This window comes from Brachyhypopomus gauderio, chromosome 7, assembly GCF_052324685.1.
Source record: "Brachyhypopomus gauderio isolate BG-103 chromosome 7, BGAUD_0.2, whole genome shotgun sequence".
Lineage (NCBI taxonomy): Eukaryota > Metazoa > Chordata > Actinopteri > Gymnotiformes > Hypopomidae > Brachyhypopomus > Brachyhypopomus gauderio.
The window spans coordinates 1,222,294-1,247,299 of NC_135217.1; the positions used below are offsets into that span (position 1 = coordinate 1,222,294).

General features: G+C 45.4%; 2 protein-coding genes across 2 annotated transcripts in view; both read right to left on the reverse strand.

The window, feature by feature from the left end:
• Positions 1–25,006, reverse strand: part of LOC143518390 (uncharacterized) — a 113,976-nt gene that overhangs the window by 43,478 nt on the left and 45,492 nt on the right. The gene's annotated exons all lie outside the window — the stretch shown is intronic.
• Positions 1,580–17,392, reverse strand: LOC143518311 (uncharacterized). The gene is made up of 6 exons (XM_077010752.1): positions 17,386–17,392; positions 15,581–15,641; positions 6,192–7,076; positions 3,606–3,674; positions 3,301–3,519; positions 1,580–3,020 (listed from the first exon to the last, which is right to left on the reverse strand). Exons 2-6 carry the CDS (start codon positions 15,609–15,611, stop codon positions 1,723–1,725), a joined length of 2,502 nt encoding a protein of 833 aa, XP_076866867.1. The 5' UTR covers positions 15,612–15,641; positions 17,386–17,392; the 3' UTR covers positions 1,580–1,722.

Here is a 25,006-nt window from a genome sequence, read left to right on the forward strand (position 1 = left end):
CCACTATACTAGTATACACAACCCTCCACTCTACTAGAATACACAACACTCCACTCTACTAGAATTCACAACCCTCCACTCTACTAGAATACACAACCCTCCACTCTACTAGAATACACAACCCTCCACGCTACTAGAATACACAACCCTGCACTCTACTAGAATTCACAACTCTCCACTCTACTAGAATACACAACCCTGCACTCTACTAGAATTCACAACTCTCCACTCTACTAGAATACACAACACTCCACTCTACTAGAATACACAACCCTGCACTCTACTAGAATTCACAACCCTCCACTATACTAGTATACACAACCCTGCACTCTACTAGAATACACAACACTCCACTCTACTAGAATACACAACACTCCACTCTACTAGAATACACAACACTCCACTCTACTAGAATACACAACCCTGCACTCTACTAGAATTCACAACCCTGCACTCTACTAGAATACACAACCCTGCACTCTACTAGAATACACAACACTCCACTATACTAGAATACACAACCCTCCACTCTACTAGAATACACAACCCTGCACTCTACTAGAATACACAACCCTCCACTCTACTAGAATACACAACCCTCCACTATACTAGAATACACAACTCTCCACTCTACTAGAATACACAACCCTCCACTATACTAGAATACACAACACTCCACTATACTAGAATACACAACTCTCCACTCTATTAGAATACACAACTCTCCACTCTACTAGAATACACAACCCTGCACTCTACAATACACAACCCTGCACTCTACAATACACAACCCTCCACTCTACTAGAATACACAACTCTCCACTCTACTAGAATACACAACCCTCCATGTTATGAACTTCTGAAAATATTTAGCCAATAACTGGTTGGCAGTTGACGGACATTTTGTTACTAAACAAAGTCACACACATAAACACACTTTAACTAACGATAAACACACACACACAAAAACACAGCAAAAGATTCTATATATATTTTTTTATTGCTAAAAAGAGGAAATGTGGTTAAAAATGAAAGTAAAAAGCAGAAGACACAAGCAAAACCAGAACACTTCAAAACGTGAACTTTTACAGTTTTTAACTTTTTGTGCTGAGGCTAGAATCCTTTGCCGTGTGTGTATATATTGGGGTGAATGTGTACATACATTTGTGGGTGTATATATGTCTGTAAGAGTGTATATGGATGTGGGTGAATGTGTGTGGGAGTGTATATGTTTGTGTTGATGTACATGTGCTTGTAGGTGTATAAATGTGTGAGGGTCTATATGAGGGTGAGTGTGTGGGTGTGTGGGTGTGTGTGTGTGTGTGTGTGTGTGTAGGTGTATATATAATGAGGGTGTATATAAGGGGGTGTGTGTATGTATGTAGGAGTGTATATATGGGGATTAATGTATATATGAGGTTGAGTGTATGTGTGAGGACAGCTGGTTCTGGGTTGGGGAGCTTGTCGTGGTGGGCTACGAAATATATATATATATATATATATATATATATATATATATATATATATATATATATATATATATATATATATATATATATATATATAGAAAATCCTTTGCAGTGTCTGTGTTTTTGTGTGTGTGTATTGTATTTAGTGTGTGTGTGTGTGTGTGTGTGTGTGTGTATCGTTAGTTAAAGTGTGTGTATGTGTGTGACTTTGTTTAGTCTGTGTCAGCATCTGTGTTCCTGTACTCTTCTGTCTTTAGTAGAACCAGTCTCTAACCATCTGAAACAATCCCCGTTCTGCTGGTGGAACTGGTTTCTCTGAGCTGGTCTTCCTGGTTCTCTCATAAACCTCCTCAGGCAATGAGTGAGTCTCTCTGAGCTCTGAGAGTCTCTGTCTCAGTGTCTCCAGTTCTCTGTCCTTCTCCTCCATTTGCCTGTTAATCTCCTCCTGCATCTTGGACTTTGAGACCAAAATGTTTCTCTGGAGTTCAGGCATGATGATCTTCATGAGGTTCCTCTCTGCCTCCACCCTGGCCTCTCCTTCATACCTCTCCATGATCTCCTCCATCTCCTGTCTGTGTCTCTCCTCCATTCCTCTTCTCTCCATCTCTCGTTTCTCTTTCAGTTTCTTCACCTTTTTTTCCATTTCTATCCGTTGGTCTATCTCTCTGTCAAGGTCTCGTTTCAGTTCTCTCTTTATTTCTTCGTTCTTTTCTTCTTTCATCTTTCTCTCCAGTTCAGTTGTTCGATCATTAAGTTGTCTGATATTTCCTTCATGTCCTTGTATCACTCCCTCTATCTTTTTCAGAGAGTCTTTCATCTCTTTTTCCAGTTTCTCTTTCATTTCTCTTTCTTCATTTGCTTTTTTCTCTTTTCTTTCCTTGAGGATTTTCCTCTCCATCTCTCTAATCAGAGATTCTGTCTCTAGATAGATCTCACTGCTGTAGAATCTCTCTTTGTTTCCTTCCACCATCTTCTCTATCTTCTCCAGCAGCTCTGAGATCTGAGATCCATCTCCACTCTCCTTAATGTTGAGACAGTGAAACCTGTTCCCACATTTCTCCACAAGTGTCTGGACCTCTTGGCTTCCTGACTGAATGAACTGTTCAGGATTTTGCTCTTCCTCAGTAACAGTGAAGATGATCATGGTGTTCCTCCAACATCTATCTCCAAACATCTCCTTCATTCTCTCCAGCATCCCTCTCTCCTCTCCTGCAGGCTGCTTCACTGGTATGACTAGGAGGAAGGCGTGGGGTCCTGGGGCAGACAGATGGACACAGAGTCCCACGTTCTGTCTCACCTCCTCCAGAGAGAGTTCAGGACAGAACCAGTCAGGAGTGTCCACCACAGTCACCTTCCTCCCAGCCACCTCCCCCTGTCTGCTCTCACTCTGCTGGGGGAGTGTAGATGTAGCAGCCTGGCTCCTCTCCTCTCTGCCCAGGATGGTGTTTCCTGCTGCACTCTTCCCAGACCCAGTCCTCCCCAGCAGCACCAGCCTGAGTTCTGGTACAGGAACCAGCACTGGAGAGTCTGGACTGGAGGATTCTCCACTCACTGGAAAAGAACACGAATGAATAATTCAATTAAATATTTCTCAGCATTTTGGTCATTGTACTTTTCAGAGGAATAGTACAGACACTATATGAACTATATTAATGACTTGTTTGGAGGATTTGGCAAACTCTTTGTACTCCTGAGTGGAGCTGCTGAGTCTGGAGTTAACAGATAACTGATATCATGGAGCTAATCTGTTATTTTGTACATTAATTTATTGCTTAAAATTTATCCTTGTTGTGATACCTTTAAACCGCTAATTTAATAAGAAATTATTTACTTTTTGGCAACTCCAAACCATTGCTGTATCTTCTCCTGACTAGGACTGGTGGGTCTGTCCTCTCCTGCAGCTGCCTGCTTCTTTCCTCTAGAAGTCTGTCTTTCTCAATCTCCTGGTCTTTCTCTTCAAGCTGTTTGTTATTTTCTGCCAGATCGGTGTTCTGTTGGTCCAGTACGGGTTCCTGTACTGGAGAATCTGACCTGGAGGATTCTCCACTCACTGGAAATTTACACAGATTTTTTTTACTGCAACCTGGGTGTTAATAAATCCTCAAGATTCTATTTGTATCTCTATTAATCCCGTACTGTTTGGAGATTCTTCCATACTGTTACTCTTCCTGGGTGGAGCTGCTGAGCCTGATGTCTCTCCACTCACTATAATACCGCAGAACCAGCCAGAATTGAGTTCAGGTTATTCAGAAGGCAGAGTAACACATGAGCATTATTAAAATAATCTGTGAAAGACTATGAGGAACTATTTTGAAAGGATAACTTGTATTTGGCCTCAATACTCACTAGGTTAGGGTCTGTAGTAGTATGGACTAAGTCACATCTTCCGGAGCCCCACCTGTTTTCGCCGTTTTCATAGTTTCCCTTTGTCTGTCACGCCCCTGTTATATTTACTCACCTGTGTCTCGTTTATTCCTGGTGTTTCTGTGTATTTATTCCCCGTCGTGTCTAGTGCTCTCTCTATGTTGTGTTTAGTTGGTTGTGTTTCACCCTTGCTATTTCCTCAATAGTTTTGTAAGTCTTTCCCTGTAAGTGTTTTATTCCTCACACTCTCTCTCCAGTGTATTTAATTCTGGTTTGCCTTTTCGCCTATGTCTCGTAGTTTCTCCATCATCCATGTTATTAGTTCTGCCTGTTTCCCGTGTATTCTGATATTCCCCGTACTGTGAATTGCTTGTTGATATGTTTAGTTGCTCTACGTTTGTTCTTTATATTTTCGTCGATTCTTGTAACGTTTATGCCTTAGGTCTTAACTCGTTTGTCTGTTTTCCCACTAGCTTTATATTAGTTGCATTTAATACCTGTCGTACCTGTTCTTACATGTCCTAAGTGGTCACATTGTTCCCTGTCTTTTGTACTTGTGTTGGTATAATCCTGTCGTTAGAGTCTGATTTTTGCCTATTCCTCTCCCCTTGATTTGTACTGAGCTGGGTTTATTATCAAATATTCAAATCTTGCGTTTGCGTCACTACCGCCTTGTCCGTCCGTTACAGTAGCAGATGTTATTCTTCAGTTGCTTCTAAGGCTTATCATGTTGAATGTGCTAATGAAACTTTTCAAATAGTATTACACTTTATTTGAATTAATAAAACTGTCACGCTACAGCCCCTGTCCCCTCCCCTTCGGGTGTGTGTTTATGTCGTCTATGTCTAGACGTCTGCATCTGTGGATCTTCATAGGCGTGGTTGTGTCTGAGTGTGTTCATCAGTCTCACCTGTGGCTCATCTCGTGATCACTTGGGGCTTATGTGGTCTGTCTATTTCGCGCAGTGTCCCGTGCTCGTCATTGTTTGAGTCAGTCCACGTCATATGTGTAAGTGTTATGCGTGCGCTGTCCGCGCTACTTTGTGTTGAAATAAAAGTGACGTTAGCCTGTACAAGGTCGGACTCGTGCTTCGTCCTTCCCTCAGCGATCAGCGCTACAGAAAGACGAGTCAAATACAGTATGCCAGGTTACACGACCTGCACCAAGAAGGGGAAGAGGCCCAGCAGGCACCACCATGCTTCTTCCCATGCCCCCCACCGCAAGAACCCCATGAGCCTCGAAGAGATGCAGCTAGACCCCGTGGTTGTGTTTTTGCTGCATCAGGCGCAGGCTACCGGGGATGAGACGTTGGCTGAACACCTGCGCCAGGATGTGCCAGGATGTGTGGCGGATATGGCGAGATCGACACCTCCCCTTCCTCCAGAGACCCTTCGCCGCTGAGAGTCTGCTCCGTGGAGCTTTATAGTAGAGGGGAAGACGACAAGACTCCGGAGAGCGAGTTCGAGGAGGAGGAGGAGGGCTCAGAAGAAGAGGAGAGCGCCCCTCTGTCCGTATATTCGGCCCCCACCAAATATTAGGGTGAGGAAGAGGCGGAAGGCTCCCCTACGTCCGTGTACCCGGAGGTCACCGAGTATTGCGGCGAGGGTGAGGAAGTAGATGTCAGCCCTCCTTCATTCCTGTGCTCGGCACCCACCAAGCGTTACGGGGAGGAGGTGAGTCCCCCTCACATATGTGTGTTATACGTGCGCTGTCCGTGCTACTTTGTGTTGAAATAAAAGTGACGTTAGCCTGTACAAGGTCAGACTCGTGCCTCGTCCTTCCCTCAGCACTCAACATTACAAAAACATCTATGTTAGGTTTTCAGTTCCAGCTCTCTGTCCTGTGTGTATAAGAGGGCCTTTGTTACAGCGCAAGGAAGTTCTGCCTGACCTTCTGCAGTATCACATGTCTCTTTCTGTGGCAAGTTAGTGGTTTTCATTGTCTCTGATCAACTTCACTAAGACTGTGTGTTTCTTGATCAAGGTGATAGAACTCTAATTTCCACTACTTTTTGGGGCAGTCATGGTCTGGTGGTAGGGAACTGGTCTTGTGATCGGAGGGTCGTGGGTTCGATTCCCAGACCTGAGGCCATGACTGAGGTGCCCTTGAGCAAGGCACCTAACCCCAACTACTCCCCGCGCGCAGGGCTAGGGCTGCCCACCGCTCTGGGCACGTGTGATCCACAGCCCCCTAGTAATCACTAGTGTGTGTGTGTGTGTGTGTGTGTGTGTGTTCTAACTGCACAGATGGGTTAAAAGTGGAGGACAAATTTCGATTGCGGTGTAAAAATCACAATTGACAAAATATGGCACATTTACAATAACAAGCCTCATTTTTTGAAAATACCAAATTACTCACTGTTTGACAAACTTTTGCCGTGTCTTCTCGTAACTGGTGGGACTGGTGGGTCTGGGTCTGTCCTCCCCTGCAGCTGTCTGCTTCTCTCCTCTAGAAGTCTGTCTCTCTCCTCCAGAAGTCTGTCTCTCTCCTCAACCTGCTTGTCTTTCTCTTCAAGCTGTTTGTTCTTTTCTGCCAGTTCAGTTTTCTGTTGTTCCAGTAGGATCATCATCTCCTGGAGTTGGCTGCTCTTCTCCTGTAGTTCCTTTCCCAGTGTCTCCAGTTGGTTTTTACTGGTTTCCACCTCTCTGAGTATGTTCTTTGGCAATTGCAGGTTTCTGATCAGCTGTCTGTCTGTCTCTATTACTGTAGTTGTACTCTTCTCTCTGTTCTCTATCTCCAGTCTGAGGTTCTTCACCATGTTTCTCCTCTCCTCCTGCAACCTTTTCAGCTCCTGTTCTGCCTCCTTCATCTGCTGATCTTCTCTCTCCAGCTCTCTCCTCTTCTCATCATCTCTGTCCACTGATAACTTTTTCTCACATCTATATTTTAGTTTTTTATGCTTTTTAATCCTTTCTTTCAGTTTCTCTACTGGTTCTGCTGAGCTCCTCAGAGCTTCCACCACAGCCCTCACTTCGTCTCTCATCTCCTGCTCTTCTCTTTGTCTCATCTCCACTCTTTCTCTCACTGTTCTTTCCTCCATCTCTCTCATCTTCACTCTGATCTGACGGATGCTCTCTCTCTCTTCTTGTGTAATTTCTTCTTCTTCTAATTCTCCTTTACTGGGTGTTTGTTTGTCTGTTTGCTCCAGTTCAGTCTTTAGCTGATCCTCCTGTGATTTCCATCCTTTCATTAAGGCCATTAAGTTCTTCAGAGCAGGTCCAGGAAACCTTTCCTCTTTAAACTCTGAAATAATGATACAGACATGGGAGATTTATTAAGATTATCAATTCATCAGTATGTTAAATTTTAAAACCTAAGTAAGTAATAATCAACATATCAAATCAATAAACGACATTTAACTTTTAACTAAGAACAAAAACTATGCTTGTGAAAAGCCATTTTGTACAAACTACAATGTAATAATACATTTTAATACATCCTAACAGTCTTATTTAATACATCATAACTTATTCCTGTGCAGAAGATCTTTGTCATTACAAAAGAGAAAAACATCTGGAAAGACTGAATCTCAGAAACATCTGCATCTCCTGCTACTGAACAGGTCTCATCACTGTGAAGACTCTAAAAAAATGGTGTCCAGGTATAGACCCTCCCATCCCTCACTCACTTGGGGATTATGTCTGGATTACCCAGATCAAGGCAAGAACCCTAATCCCCCTGTGAGTAAAGCTCTGAGCACTGTTGCACTGAGTGCATTTGTCTAATCTGTAGTCACATTTTCAAAACTCTAAACACAGTGAACACAACATCAGTCTTCAGTGTTTATACAATTAATACAATTCATGTTGTTTTTGCACAAAATGCAGTCATTTTACATGTTTCTATAATGCTTACATTTTCTATACACACAAGGTTATTGTGACGCCGGGGGCGTCGGGACAGAGGCAGCCGGAGACGTGGGTTGGACAGAAGGTGGTTTATTCTCCATGGCAAGCAGTAACACTCGTAGCGCATACACAGCAAGTAATGCAAGGTAAAGCTCGTAGCGCACACACTGTAGATGCAAGGTAAAGCTCGTAGCGCACACACTGTGGATGCAAGGTGAAGCTCGTAGTGTACACACACGGTAGGGAACGCAGTGACGGATTCGCTATCAACCAGAGACGCTCGTGTAGCGGCAATGTGCAGCACTGGACCAGACGACCTGTGGGCTGAAGAAGTGCAAAGTAAACAAGAAACAGGTGCTCAGTATGATGGTGATTGCGACTGTGGGAGTGGCTGCGTGCGCGGGGGTGTGTGCTGGGATCGGCTTCTGGCCGGGTTGCGCGCCCTCTGGTGGCGACCCGGCCCCCTCACCGTGACAGTTATCCTATAACAAAATTCTGGATCATTTTTTTCTTATTTACAATTGCTTGTACACAGCATGTCAAAAATGAAAACCTAAGGTTCAAAACCTTAAATATTGTATAAAATGCAAAGTTCTGCAAAAACAAAGGCAGCTGAAAATCTATTACTGTAATACATATTTTTTGCACATATAGATAAATGAAATAAAATGAAGTACAGTAATGTACGGGTCAGAGAGGAGCAAATATAACAATTTGTCCTGCAATCTCAAGTGCTGGTTTGGTCCTTCACAAATGCCAGATTGGTCCCTAACATTGACCTCCTTCTTTTGTTTTTGAATGAACTCTACCAACAACTGGTTCCAGAAGATGTGATATCACAAATGTGACGTGACAATGTAGCATTCTGTCATTCTCATGTCATCACAAACTGGTTTATAGACCATCCAAGAGTGATGTCCCTTTTCCTCCCACCCTACTCGCCTTTCCTCAACCCCACTAAGGAACTTTTTTCAGTCTGGAGGTGGAAGGTGTATCATCATTGGCCCCATGACCAAATGTCCCTCCTGGATGCAATAGATCCCGGCTGCAGAGACATTTCAGCTGAAGACTGCCAGGGGTGAATAAGGCATACCAAGCTTTTCTATCCCAGGTGCATGGCAAGGATCAGCATCAGATGTGATGTGGATGAAAACATGTGGTCAACTGCTGAAGACCGTTTACATTACACCTAACAAGAATTTTCAGTTTTGTTTCCTGTTTTTTTTACCCTTGTGTGGCTTTTTTTGTATATGTGTATTTTTACACATATGGGACCATGGCTAGTTATGTTTACAATTATGGTAATAATTTTTTGGGTTAGGCCACAATTTACAGTAATGTCCCTAATACAGTAAAATAACCTTTACTGCAAAACTGTTACTGACTTTTTTGTCTAATCTACGTTCTGTGACGGGCAGGGTGTGCGAACCAAAAGGAAGCGATCACGCTAAGTCTCAGGGAAAAAGGATGGTTTAACCCTGATGAGATCCGGGCGTGGTCTACCTTCTTGGGGTCCAGCTGGGCGTGGGGGACCCATTGCATTTTTTGTTAAAATAATCAGCAGATTTAGCCCAATTGCAAGTAAAATAAACAATACATATGTTAAATTAGTTTGCTCTCATTTATTTATTAGTTACTTTTTTATTAAAATGTAACACAATAAGGAAATGAATCATAAATCATGCTGGCTGACAGGCTGGTCCTATGGCTAGCTGCTGACGGGCTGGTGCTAACGGAGCTGGCTGCTGCTCATCCTCCTTTTCATTATCACTATCAGACTCTGATATTTCAGAAATGTGATCCTGAAATTTCTTCTTCTGAATCACCATCAAAATCCTCTGTCTCTTCCAATAGCAGCTGTAAGGCAGTCTGAACTGAGAATCGCTTTGCCATCTTTTATAGCATTTTTAGCATTTATAGCATCATGTCCCCATGATTGGATGAAACACACACTCACACACACATAGACACACACACACACACACACACACAAGCACACACACACACACACACACACACACAAGCACACACACACACACACACACACACACACAGGTCCAGAGAGGAGGGAGGGATAATGAGGGCTGAGAGAAAAGATGCTTCTTTCAGATCTCACCCCTTTGTCTCTATAGAGATTCTTCGTCTGCTGTCTGACAATATGCAATCAACCCCTGATGTGACAACCATCAAAAGTGTTGATGGTTGCTCACCTTTGCATGCCAAACTCCTCTGTCCTTTGTTTGTATATCCTTTAAAGTCATACAGACGACTATCAACTACCCAACCCAATGTTGATTGCCCACTTTGACTAGCCCAGGGCCCAGTGGACCCTGGACCCTGTATGTAATACAAATGTGAAGGGGGGGGTACGGGGGGGTGGTCATTGAAAATATTTTCTGATTTATGTTGCTCACAGAAAATGAGCCAAGGACCAATGAATCTCAGTTTGAAAAAAAAAAAATTGTAGAATTTTTTTAAGCTGATTTTTTAAAAATGGGTCCCACAGACCCTTGGACCATATAAGGGTTAATAGAAAGTGTGCAAACCTAAAACCCGTGCAATAGATCCAAATTAAGGATATAATGACCAGCGGTCAACTGGTACAAAGACAAGACATATATAGGCAAACAAACAACCCTCAGGTGAGACGGATCACGGGCTCCGCCCACCTGAGGGACGCACATGATGTCACCAAACAACGACAACAACAGCCGCTGTGGACAGAGGCGGCCGGTAGGGGGCCGCCTCACCGTGACAGACCCCCCCACCAAGCCGCACTCCCCTCCACTGGGTGTGTGGCACACAGCGGCTGCACACAAAACACGAAGGGGCAGGAAGGCAGAGACAGGCAGGAACACACCTCCTGCCGTCCGGGAGCTGGAACATAAAACACACAACATTAAACATCTCACCTCCCCGGGCGGGACCCTGGACCGACCGGGCCGTTAACAACACAAAATCACGCCCCAGTCGGTCACAGGGCCCTCACGCCCTAACCGGCCTTCAGCCGGTGAGCCCCACAAGTGTGAGGACGAGGGGCTACGGCTCCTCTCGTCCCTCGTGTATGTGTGTGTGTGCAGGCTACCTCTCCAAGGCGTGGCTACTTCACCTCCTGGACCTACCTCCTCCCAGAGCTGACCCCTGCCTTCTGCTAGGGGTCACCCCAGCCTCCTGGGGAGCCAACCCCTCCCGGGGCCTCTCATCGCAAGGTGGACTCCTCCACCCAACCCAGGAGCGCCAGAGACCGAGGCCCAGAGCACCCCCGACGCAGGCTAGGGAGCAGCCCCAAGGGCCTCCTGGTCACCCCGGGCAGGAGGGAGGATCTCCATCCCCAGCAGGAGCTTTTCAGACCGGAGCCCCATGGTCCCAAAACATCCGGGGGCCCCAGCCCTCTAGGAAGGGGCTCTTCACGACCGGGGTCCGGTCACCCCACAACACAAGGGGGCTCCTGCCAGGTGGAGACCCTCACAAGGTCCAGGAACACCGCCAGGGAGAAGCACCTGCACAGAGAACACGACCTCACACACACACACACACACACACACACACACACACACACACACACACACACATATACAAACACAAAACACAAACGCGCCTCACCGACGCCTTCCGTGCCATACCCCGTGGCACGGGACCACAACCGGTCCCCCCCACAACACACATTTAAGGGGAGGAGCATGTGTGGAATTACATTTAACAGTTGACATCACGCTAGGACAAAACACACACGCTAATACTAGACAAGCAAACAAAACGGCGTACACATAAACAGACGGGACCCACAAACGCGCTCTCTACATAAACAGACACAGTGACGCGCCGCTCACGTTCGCAGTCGCTCCCCACATGAAACACAAGACAACACGGGGAGCGAGGCGACGGTGAGGAGCGGCACCAGCGTCACACACAGAACATGTAACATATAACACAATGAGCGCGCATACCGATCGACACGTCCGTTCACGCATACACACATTTACAACACGAAGAGTTGTCTCCAGGAAGACAATCCTGGTCTTCGCCGTGCCACGGACACAACACGAAAGCACGGCGGAACTCTTCACACAAACTGACAACAGACACGAAGAGCTTTCCCAGAGCAGACTGCCCTGGTCCTCGCCGTGCTACACACATACAAAACACAAAAGCACGGCGGAGCTCTTCAAACAAAACACCACGCTGACAAACACTTACCACGAGATATGACCATGAACGAAGGAGAAAGAAAAAGAGACTCGGCGGCTTCCGAAAGGTGGCTGGTCATTCTGTGACGGGTAGGGTGAGCGAAAATAAATGGTGTGCGAACCAAAAGGAAGCGATCACGCCAAGTCTCAGGGAAAAGGGATGGTTTAATAGAAAGTGTGCAAACCTAAAACCCATGCAATAGATCCAAATTAAGGATATAATGACCAGCGGTCAACTGGTACAAAGACAAGACATATATAGGCAAACAAACGACCCTCAGGTGAGACGGATCACGGGCTCCGCCCACCTGAGGGACGCACATGGCGTCACCAAACAACGACAACAACAGCCGCTGTGGACAGAGGCGGCCGGTAGGGGGCCGCCTCACCGTGACACGTTCCATATAGTGTAAAAACACAGGGTGCCAGCTGGAGCGTCTCTTTAGGAAAACTGGTCTTACAAGGATTTATCTCTAGAATATTATACCTAGAATCTCATCTATTCACCACATTACCCCCATATTATCCCTAGAACCTCATTTATTCACCACATTACTCCCATATTATCTCTAGAACCCCATCTATTCACCATATTACCCATATTATCTCTAGAACCCCATCTATTCATCACATTACCCCCGTATGATCAGTAGAACCCCATCTATTTACTACATTACCCCTGTATTATCTCTAGAACCCCATCTATTTATCACATTACCCCCTGTATTACAGGTTTTCTCAGACCATTTGGTTCATTTCTCAGATCAAAATTGAAATTCTCAAAACTGTTCATTCAATCTCCAAATCTCCTTGTCTCCTTGTCATTTCTCATTGTGTTTAACATTTTGCAAATGGACATGGACAATTGTCTGTTGTTTTTTACATTATCAATTGCTTATGTCATGTTTATCAAAATGTGCTGTACGGATAGTCTGTTGATGTCACGGTACAGCGGGCCCCCTACTGGTTGCCTCTGTCTACAGCGGCAGTTGTCGTTGTTGTTGTGTTGTGTTCGTCCCTCAGGTGGGCAGAGCCCGTGATCCGTCTCACCTGAGGGTCGTTTGTTTATCTATAGCCTATATGTCTTGTCTTTGTACCAGTTGACCGCTGGTCATTGTATCTTTAATTCGGAGTATGTCACAGGTTTTTGGTTTGCGCACTTTCTCAATTAAACCATCCTTTTCCCCTGAGACTTGGCGTGATTGCTTACATTTTATTTTGCACTCCCTGCCCATCACAGTTGAATTGTCTTACCCTCCAAAACATTGTCTTTAGGTCATCGTATAGGTCATTATATGCAAAAGTCCCGAACATGTTGTCATAATCTCTAAGGCATCATTTTACATTTATTTTTTTGTTTAGATTTTTGTTACATTTTTGTAATTTATCCTAATTTGATAAATTTTTTGCAGGTGAACATTCAGTTACAGTAAGAAAGGAAATTTGTGAAGGTTTAGAACAACCAATGGTTCCAACCATAGGTCAGAGGTGCGTCTCATGAACCTTTACTGTAATTGGCAAACATTTATAGACGCTAAACACTGCAGTTGTGAAATGTTGAACCGGGAAAAAACCAAATGTCAATCACAAAATAAAGCAATGAACTGAAACCTCTGCCAAAAGGAATGCGGGAAAAACGCAAAAGAAAAACTCAGTGAAAGGGAAGTACGGAGGAAACTCAAAACAGAAAGAGAAACTAAAAGATCGCGGAATACTCGACGTGAGAAAACCAAAACAAAAGAAACAAACTGAAGATGCCAGGGGAAGTAGCTGGCTCACAGACCACTATGGGAGCAAACAAAAAACTCTTCCCAAAATAACAAACGAAACTGAATAGAGAAATAACAGGGCTGGAAAACTTGAGAATGGCCAAAACTTGCGAAGGAGTGAACGTACTCGGAAACGACTGATAAGGTAAGTATAACAACAAGGAGTGACAAGAGGCTGACTGAATGCGCATAGTGATGGCAACAAACAACTCAGCAACGAGACTCTGCAGCCATCCTCCTAAAATAGGGAGGAGAAAGGCTGCAGGTTATCGTCGCTGATTACTCGTTTAAGAACGCGTACGCGAACTAGTGTAGCCATCTGTCCCAGTTTTCCCGGGACTGTCCCGGTTTTCACATGACCGTCCCGGTTTTCCCGGGCTGTCCCGGTTTGTCCCGGTTTTCCTTCCTTTTAATATTCGGTCCCGGCAAAAAAAAAAAATTCATTTAATGTCCCGGTCTTAACTAGGTTAGATCAAACCATGATCAAACCACAAACCTAGGTGGCAACCCTAACGCGAACTAATGCTGGTCTGCGTGCAAGCGCTGGTCCGTGAACGAGTGTTGGATCGGCAGCGAGCACTGGCTCGTGAGTCCCCTCCTGTGGCAACAGGAGGAGCGACTCTGCGGTCAGCCCTAACAACAGTATCACAAAGTCTCATAATGGAAAGATAAGGCCATGTACAGAGTGAACAGCCAAGAAGAGGAGTAAGACTGTGTGGTGTACAGAGATAAGTCTGTGTGGTGTACAGGGGTAAGACTGTGGTGTAGAGGGGTAAAGGCTGTGTGGTATAAGGCTGAGGGGACAAAACTGTCAAATAAGGGCAACAATTGTAGACCATGTTTTACGTCATGGTCTTACAATGGCTGAAGCTGGTCACTGGGTGCAGCTGAATATTAGAAGAACAACTGTGTTTTCAATTGTTCAAACATTTCATAGAGAAAATGTATGTAAATTCAGAAATGTGCTCTCTGCTGTAATGCACATTGACAAATTCTGACGTTATTCAATTTTTTGTTTTGAATTTTTGCATTCTTATACCATATAGCTTATGGGGGGGGGGGGGGGGGGCGCTGAGGTTCCATTTTCACACCTCAACAAGAGAAGGCTGTATGTGCCCAGGTTGTTTTGAATGTGTAGAGTAAGTTATTAATTTTGCAGTTTTTCCAGTCAGTTGTCTGTCTTTTCTGAATTTAAATCAAATTGCAGTGTAAACAATACAGTCAAACAATATTGCTGTACAATATTGATTCCAGTCCAATTTCTTGCTATCAGTCTCCCACATACAATCATGTGTAACTTTGTGTTTCGTGTAAGTTTGTATGTGTGTAACATGTATTTGATATACCACAGAATGTGCAGCGTTCTTGAAATCTAAATCTTAGCTAGATTCCATCAGAATATACAGTCTGCACTGACTGTGACTTACAGTTGCACTGACAACATGACTAAGTATTTTGACTGCCTTGTTTATAGGCAATGGCACACAGACTAGATATTCTGATGGCACTGACAAATTGACTGACCTAAATATTTGATTTTGAGGCAAATACAAAGAATTTTGAGTGAAGTATGTGCTTTTGCAAGTATTTCATTGAGTTTTGCTGTTGGCACTATTTTGAGAAATGCACTTGTGATGCCAATGTAAACCATGATGTGAGAAATGTACCAAATCGACTGAGAAAAACTGTATCTATAAATCTATAAATCCTATAAGCACTCATAACCACACCATAACTACAGCTGCAAACTACAGTGGTTATAACAACAATATAAACTGCAGTGGTTATAACCACAGTTTAAGTTATAACTTTTTATATAACTTATTAGTTATAACTACACTATTAACTGTAGTGGTCATAACCACACTTGAAACTACCGTACAGTGATTAAAACCTATATGAGTAAAATCACATTGCACAAAAGTTCTTATTTTCCTCCTCACCAGTCAGCAGAGCAGATTCCTCCATTTTCATTCTCTCCTCTTCTGTCCATCTTCTGTCTCCCTGTGGAAGTGAATTAAACAGAGTGAAGGGTCCATGATGTCATACTGTGTGTTATATGAAGGACCAGTGTGGATTTTTGAGAGCTGATATTATTAAGAATGGAGACCCTGCTGACTGTAGCTGTTGTAAACTGATACAGTTAGTCCCCGCTTAACGACGGGGTTAGAGACTGAAAAGTCCGTATTTGTTTTCGTCGTTATGTGTAACCTCTTGATTTAGATACGCTTTGATTGTAAATACAGTAGCCTATAGAAAAAAAAACTAACAATGTTCTCATGCGTGTGTACAGCGTGAGAAAGAGCGATCGCGTTGCCGAGATGGGCTGCGGTGGAGGCTGTGCTGCCTCAGCTTATCGTACACAACACTCCACAACACTCCACTACACTCCACAACAACACTCCACTACACTCCACAACAACACTCCACTGTGCTGCCACTGCTCCTCCGCGCACCGCTCGAAAAAAAAAAGTCGGTCGTAACTCTGGTCCGTCATTAACCAGACGCGTCGTTAAGCGAGGACTCACCGTACTGTGTTTGGTAGCACACAATCAGAATACAGTCAGCTGAGAAACACAGTTAAACTCCAGACTGATCAGATTTACAGTGAGTGATATTAAACCTGAAATAAATCACACAGCTCTGTGGTAATGTGGGTGTATTAAACTTGTAATAAATCACACAGCTCTGTGGTAATGTGGATGTTTTAAACTTGTAATAAATCACACAGCTCTGTGGTAATGTGGGTGTATTAAACCTGCAATAAATCACACAGCTCTGTGGTAATGCGGGTGTATTAAACCTGTAATAAATCATACAGCTCTGTGGTAATGTGGGTGTATTAAACCCGTAATAAATCACACAGCTCTGTGGTAATGTGGATGTATTAAACTTGTAATAAATCACACAGCTCTGTGGTAATGTGGGTGTATTAAACCTGTAATAAATCACACAGTTCTGTGGTAATGTGGGTGTATTAAACCTGTAATAAATCACACAGTTCTGTGGTAATGTGGGTGTATTAAACAGGTGTAAATAAACAGATTAAATCATCCTCCTGTGTGTTACTCTGGTTTGTACTGTGTGTGTGAGACTGTAGTTTCTGAGTGTAGGTTCATGATACTCTGATGTGTGAGTTGAGCTGTTTCCCTGATAAACTGAACCTCTAACAGAATAAAGGACTGATGGAGGCAGCCAGGGGTGGAGCTACTGCAGGGGCAGAGGGGGCAATTGTGTCCAGACTGGGGGCTAAGGGGGCTCCTACTGTTACCCCATCATTACTACTGCTGTACCTGTTATAATGGGTCTGTATGTACAATGGGAACAGCTTCACTGACACACCCAGACTGTGTGGTAGTCATGGTAACTACAAGCTTCTGCCATCAGGGCAGAGGGACGTGAACTAAAAGCCTCGTGGTCAGACAGCAGCTCATGATCTCCAGCAGCTGCAGTAGAGCTGAAGGGACATTAGTGAGATCAGAGAGAGAAAGGAGAGAGTTCAGGAGTGTGGCCCTGTTTACCAGTATCACCACAACACTCACCAACACCACCCAGATGAAAGAGGAAATGATGTCACATCTTCATCTATTTATACAACCTTCTGCATTTCATTCACTACAGAATGATGCTTTTGTACATTTACACACACACACACACACACACACACACACACACACACACACACACACACACATACACACACACACTAGATCACTCACCCCCCCCCCCCCCCCATCACAGGACTTACCTGATAGATGAACACTTAATCAATTCATGGAGAACAGAAAAAAGTAAGAAAAATAATTAAAGTTTATAATGTGGGAAAGGCTCAGGTTGAATAACATGTATATGATCTTTAACTTTTATAATAATCATAAAATCATGTCCTTCATGGACCAGTATACAAATGACTCTCTACATCAAACTCCTGCTAAATATTATATTACAGAAAATGTCTCTTACACAAATGTCTCATTATAAGTTATCTGGATCAGACTGACATGTGAGAGTGTGAATAGAGGTAATCAGGTAGATCTGTGAAGAAACTTTGATTCTTAGCATCACAGTATCAAACTGGGTGAGTGTGTCTCTGTTTACAAACCAGGTGACAGTATGATAAATGTTCTCCCAGAATCACAGTGTGTTCCGTTCACTACACTATGGACATGATTTAAAACTGTAGGCTACTCTACTCTGGTCAGACAAAGTGGCCACATATGCACTATATTGCCAAAAGTATTTGCTCACCTTCCTTGACTCAAATATGAGCTGAAATGACATCCCATTCCTAATTCATAGGGTTCAATATGACGTTGGTCTACCCTTTGCAGCTAGAACAGCTTCAACTCTTCTGTGAAGGCTGTCCACAAGGTTTAGGAGTGTGTTTATGGGGACTTTTGACCATTCTTCCAGAAGCACATTTGTGAGTTCACATACCAATGTTGGACGAGAAGGCCCGGCTCTCAGTCTTAGCTCTAATTCATGCCAAAGGTGTTCTATCGGGTTGAGGCCAGGCAGAGTTGCCAGGTTCACAGTCCCCCCAAGATCAAATCTTACTCCAAGTGATCTTGAAAAGTTGGCAACACTGCAGACATATGCTTTGGGCTAGTTTAGGCTTCTGAAGGGCGGGTTTTACACTGACTTTGTGCTGGATATTTTTGTAGGACCTGGCAACCCTGAGGTCAGGACTCTGTGCAGCTCAGTCAAGTTAATCCACAACAAACACTGCCATCCATGTATTTATGTTGTCATGTCCTTGTCATGTTGGAAGAGGAAGGGGCTAGCTCCAAACTGTTCCCACAAAGTTGGGAACATGGAATTGCCCAAAATGGGTTACTGGGTTTATGGGCTACTGGGTTTATGTATTTTTATTTATTTTAATTTTTTGTGTGGGGTTTTACTTTTGGTGCTGACCCTGCTCCATCAGTTTACGTGGTCTACCACTTCGTGGCTGAGTTGCTGTCTTTCCCAAACACTTCCATTATCTTATAATACGGCTGACACTTGACTGTGGAATATTTAGGGGCGAGGAAATTTCACGACTGGATTTGTTGCATAGGTGGCATCCTATTGTAACCTGGATTTGCTAAACCCCAGGTTATTTCTGCTTAATTTTTTTAGAATTGCTTTATGTAGTTTAAAAGACAGTGGCTCTTTAAATATAAATTCATTATTTTTCCCTATGAAAAAGAAAAAAAGAAACATTTGAGTAGAGATGCCAGCAATATGTGTTAATGTCTTCTTTAGACTCGTAGTTGTCATGTGGGCATTCAGTGTGCAAACTGATAGGGATATTTTGGTACAGACATCTGTGACTTTCTTTCTTTTTCTTCTGTCAGCGCATGGCGGATGCAGTTGCTGAACGGGAGAAAACTTAGATGTAATTTGATACTAGTTATGAGAATTTGTCAGAACTAGGAATTTGGCGATTTATCAAATGCTGACCCAGAGAAGGTGATCGATCTGTGACCGAATAGGACAGCATAGGATTTTTTTTTAGCTACAGACAATTGATTTCTCGGTGTCACGTAGGGCAACGGCCCCTCTCGTAGCTGTCACTCTGGGTTCCCTCATGTCCGTGTTCCCTGCCTGTTTGTCCCGCCCTGCTCGTTGGTTTTGATTTCTCGTTTGTTACCACACCCCTGTGTCATTGTCATCACCTGCCCCTCGTTAGATTCCTTGTATTTAAGCCCCTGAGTCTCCCTTGTCCTTTGTCTGGTATTTTGTTTGATTGTTGTGACGAAGTTCTTGTTCAGCGTTTTACCCGACCGTTTTGTGTCCCTGTCTTTTGATTCCTCGCCTGTCACTCGTGTTCCCCTGTTTGTAATGCCCGTGTTTGCATGTTTTTCGGACTGCCCTCCTGTGATCGACCCTGCCTGGCTTTCTGACGATGAGTATGGTATCCCCTTTAATAAATCTCGCTCTTCTCAGCGATTGTGTCCGTCTCCTCGCTCCGTGGCGCAAGCCACGTTACATAATACCAGACCTTACAAGGACACAGCGAGAGAGCGAGACTCTGGTAAGTTCAATCGCTGTAATGAGATGTTGGCTGGTTTAATTCGGTTCGACTCTCCGGTATTACAGCGTGAACGAACCAGAGACAGGAATTCCCCTTGCGCTGTGGGTACAGGGGAGTCTCGTCGCTGTAAAAACAAGGCGAAATCACTTTCGGTTTCTAGCTTTAGCGACGAGCTCCCTGATAAGCGCTACGTGTCTGCCCGACTCGACACACGCTACAGGGAGGAGCAACCTGTAGCGCGAGATTCGGGTAGACGGAATGAATGTGCAGACGAGCGTTGGCTTGGCTCTCGGTTGGCTTTCAAAAGCCATTGTGAGCTCCCGATACCTCCGACGAGGTGGAGTCACAATGAAAGCCACCGAGAAGCAGTTGTGTCTGTATGTTCTTCCAGGCGCAGACCAGACCGGGGAAGGAAGACCACGCCCCCGGTTCAGAGCCCCGCCGCCACAGCGCATGACATCGTCGTCCTCCCGGAAGCCGCTCCCCGAAGGCCCCCCAAGAATTTTTTGGGGGGGAGTACTAGCCACTCAACCCAGGAGTGGCCGGCTCGGACCCCCGGTGACGTCAGTATGGCGGACACGCCCCCCGATGACGTCAGTATGGCGGACACGCCCCCCGATGACGTCAGTATGGCGGACACGCCCCCCGATGACGTCAGTGCGGCGACTCCGCCCCCCGATGACGTCAGTGCGGCGACTCCGCCCCCCGAGGACGTCAGTGCGGCGACTCCGCCTCCCGAGGACGTCAGTGCGGCGACTCCGCCCCCCGAGGACGTCAGGTCCGGGCCTGTTCCTGTTCCCGCTGCCCGTCGGCAGTCCACGCCGGTTCCTGTCCCCGCGACCCAGGAGAGGTCGTCCACGCCGGTTCCTGTTCCCGCTGCCCGCCAGCGGACCCTGCCTGTTCCCGCTGCCCGCCAGCGGACCCTGCCTGTTCCCGCTGCCCGCCTGCGGACCCTGCCTGTTCCCGCTGCCCGCCAGCGGACCCTGCCTGTTCCCGCTGCCCGCCGCGCCTCTTCCCGCCGCCCGGCCGCGCCTGTTCCCGCCGCCCGGCCGCGCCTGTTCCCGCTGCCCGCCGCCCGGCCGCGCCTGTTCCCGCTGCCCGCCGCCCGGCCGCGCCTGTTGCCCCAGAGACTGTGCTGCCCACGTGTGGGCTTGGACTCAGTGTGTTGTCTGCTCCGCCCCGTGTTCCTGCCTCTATGCCTGTGTCCCCCTTGCTCCCGTGTTCCATCCCTGGTTTTGTTTTGGTCCCTGTCCCCGTGGTTATGTCTGTCAAGGTCTGTGTTCCTGTTCCCGTGTCTGTTTCCGGTAGTGTCGTCTCTATCCCAGTCCCCATGTCTGTTCCCCAAGTAATCACCCACTTTGTTCCTGTCCCAGTCTCGGTTGTCCAAGCTGTGTTTGCCGCCGTGTATGCCTCTGCCCTGTCCCCTGGCCCGTCTCCTGTGTCTGTTCCCGGTCCTGCTCCCGTGCCTCGCCCTGTCCCTGCCTGTATCGCCATGCCCCAGCCCGGCTCCTGGCCCGTCTCTGGTTCCCCTGTCCCTGCTGTGCCTCGGTCTCCGTGCCCTGCTTTCCCTTTGTCTGTTCCTCCGGTCTGTCCTGTGTCCGCTGTCCCTGTCCTGTCTGCCCTTGCGTGCCCCGGAGTGGCACGCTTTGAGGGGGGGTTCTGTCACGTAGGGCAACGCCCCCTCTCGTAGCTGTCACTCTGGGTTCCCTCATGTCCGTGTTCCCTGCCTGTTTGTCCCGCCCTGCTCGTTGGTTTTGATTTCTCGTTTGTTACCACACCCCTGTGTCATTGTCATCACCTGCCCCTCGTTAGATTCCTTGTATTTAAGCCCCTGAGTCTCCCTTGTCCTTTGTCTGGTATTTTGTTTGATTGTTGTGACGAAGTTCTTGTTCAGCGTTTTACCCGACCGTTTTGTGTCCCTGTCTTTTGATTCCTCGCCTGTCACTCGTGTTCCCCTGTTTGTAATGCCCGTGTTTGCATGTTTTTCGGACTGCCCTCCTGTGATCGACCCTGCCTGGCTTTCTGACGATGAGTATGGTATCCCCTTTAATAAATCTCGCTCTTCTCAGCGATTGTGTCCGTCTCCTCGCTCCGTGGCGCAAGCCACGTTACACTCGGTAAGTAATGATAGAGGCACCATAGGAATTTGGGTACCCCGGGTGATTTTTTTATAAACGTCTTGCTCATTGAACTAAAGGGACTATTTTTTTTTCATACCTGAGATCTCAGACATTTTTGTTTCAAGAAAAAAATACATTTATTTAATTAATTTATTTATTTATTTATTTGTCCAGTACTCATTCATGATTTGATTTTAATATTTTTTATTGTGTTGTATTTGTGGTGGACCTTACAGGCCTAATTCAATATTAGGCAGGTAACTCACCGCAGTCTCCTCATTGAACCTATAATTGAAGCCAACCCTTGGTTCCTAGGTGATGCTCAACACTGTCTTACAGTGACAGACGCAAGGGTGGTGTTACACTATCACAATTCCACGCTAGAATTCACTGAGCTCCCGAAAGCGACCCATTCTTTCAGAAATGTTTGTAAAAATAGTCTGCCTGCCTAGGTGCTTAATTTTATACACCTGTGGCCATGGAAGTGATTGGAACAACTTATTCTGATCATTTGGATGGGTGAGCGTATACCTTTGGCAAAATAGTGTACTTAATCTACAGAATAAAATGTTTATTCATGCAAAGAATACCACAAAACATCACAAAACACCACAGGACATCACAAAACGCCACAGAACATCAGAGTTCTGCAGTCCCCCCAGTACTATTAGTATAATTATAGCTACTATTATACTCACCACTCCGTCTGCTGTCCTGTGCTTCCCAGTCCCACTGTAAAAGTGAATATCATTGTGAGGTTTTCATTCATGAGGTCGTGTGTCAACTGCTGCCTTCCACAGAACAACTACAGAAGTTTATAACAGTCTCATATGGTGTTATACACGGTACCATGGTAACATTACTGCTATAACATGGTTTATATAAATATTCTTCAAAGTTTCAACATTTCATAATATACTGAGCTGTATATTTATTAAATCTTTATTTCATTTTGTTATAAACATTTCTGAATATCTCAGACCAGCGTAAGGTCATTTCACACTGACTAAATCAGATTTAGTCAGTGTGAAATGACCTTACGCTGGTCTGAGATATACAGAAATGTTTATAACAAAATGAAACAAAGAAAATATTAAAAGTAAACAAGACACACACACTCCACCCACATGGTGGTAGCACATGGTGTTTGGTGCTGTCACTTTTGTTTTTGTATTTGCTTTAGCCACACCCCCTCATGTGGGGTCTTTACCCACATATTTGTTTGTCTGGTGGACAACTCATAAGGGCACACCGTCTGTCTCACTCTGTCTCTCTTCTGTTCACTACAAACTTTCTTGCTATCAATTGTGCCATAGTCCCTGATTATTGACAATCGTCACCTGCACCTGTTCTCCTTTTTTCACTGTCTACTTAGCCCTGCAGGTCCCGCCATTCAGTACTGAGTAGTCCTTGCACCATGAGTGAGTGAGACGGTCTTCCTCAGCCCTGTACTGGCATTCGTGTTTGTCCAGTGTGACTGTTTTGCACCCTTATGGTGCCCCAGACATTATTGTAGCGCTTCCTGTGCCTTCTTCATTTTTGCCTGTTGGGAACTGTTTTATGTTTTCCTGCCGCAGTGGATATTAAAACCTTTCCTGCTCCATCCATGCCTTTTGCTGCTTTCTCAACATTACAGAATACTCGGCCGCCAAGCAGCAGCGCGACCATCTCTAACCTCGTGGAAGCCCTGACTGTCTAAGGGGCAGCGCTAGGAAGGCAACAACACGGCATCAGTGAGTTGCACTCCCTAATGAGAAACCTCACTAGTTGCGTTCAGCAACTTTCTACCTGAGCAGGGGTGGGCAGCACCACGAACCCCGACCTTGGTAAGTGTCATATTGCCACTCCTGAGCACTATTGAGGCGATCCGGTGCAGTGCGAAATTTACTTCCAGCCCCAAACATCCAACTCTGCTCGGATGGTGTTTATTATCTCCCTGCTAGCAGAAAAGGGTTGCCTATGTGGGACGGCATTATATTCCACCAGCTCCCCCCTACTCCAGAATTACATCTTCTTCCCTGAAGAGTTTAAGGAGATTTTTCACCACCCACATCAGGGACAGGTATGTGGACAGGTGCTTCTAAGGTTGAGACAGGGCATGCGTTCCGCCAGTAATTATGCGATGGAGTTTTGCACAGCTGCTGCTGGGACCAGATGGAACGATTGGACATGTTTATAAACGAGTTAAGAGCTGAGCTGCAGGCAGAGCGGGCCTGCCATAAGGAATCCACTTTGCTTAATGAGGTCATTCGCCTAGTGGATTTTAGGCCGACTACTGCGAGAGCGCGAGGGGGTTGTCACTATATATCTGTTCCTACCTTAGTGGATTCGGCTGCTGCCAGCAACCTCATGCAGAACATAAACAGAGCAGCTGGACATGCCGCTGAATCCCCTGCATATAGAACAGGCCGTGCCCTCCAGTCCACATCTGTTGAGAGCCCGGAGGCAGGCAAACAGTGAGCCATTCCCCTGAGAATACAGATCTCAAAGAGGTATTCAGTTCAGACAAAGCAACGCAATTGACAACTCATCATGAGTGGGACTGTGAGATTGAGCTTATAGAGGGAGCCGTGCCTTCTCAAAATAGGCCTATTCATTGTCACAGGAAGAGGAAGCTGTGATGAGCAGTACATCTGTGAGGCCGTAGCCCAAGTGTACATCCGCCCCTCCACCACCCCTGCCCACTTCTTTGTTAAAAAGAAAGGACACCTGTCCCTGGTCGTGAGGAGCTTATTTCAATGGTGGAATCTGCTAAGCCCTCCACATGCATACTAGATGCTGTACCAACCAATCTACTTAAAGAATTACTGCATAGCAATGTAGAACCTTTGCTTACTATAATTAACTATTGTCTGAGCCTGGGCTACATTCCCAGTTCATTTAAACTAGCAGTCATCAAGCCGCTAATTAAAAAACCTGGTCTTAACCCCCAGGAACTGTCCAACTATAGACCAATTTCTAATCTGTCATTCATATCCAAAATTTTTGAGAAAGTAGTTTCTTCACAACTCTCTTCCTTCTTACAGACAGAACATGTCTTCAAGTTATTTCAATCTGGATTTAGATCCCATCACAGCACTGAAACAGCACTTACTAAAGTACTGAACGATCTCTTAATATCCTCTGATAAAGGACACATTTGTTTTCTCATACTGCTAGACCTCAGTGCTGCTTTTGACACCATTGATCATAATATTCTGCTTAATAGGCTGGAGACACTCATTGGCATA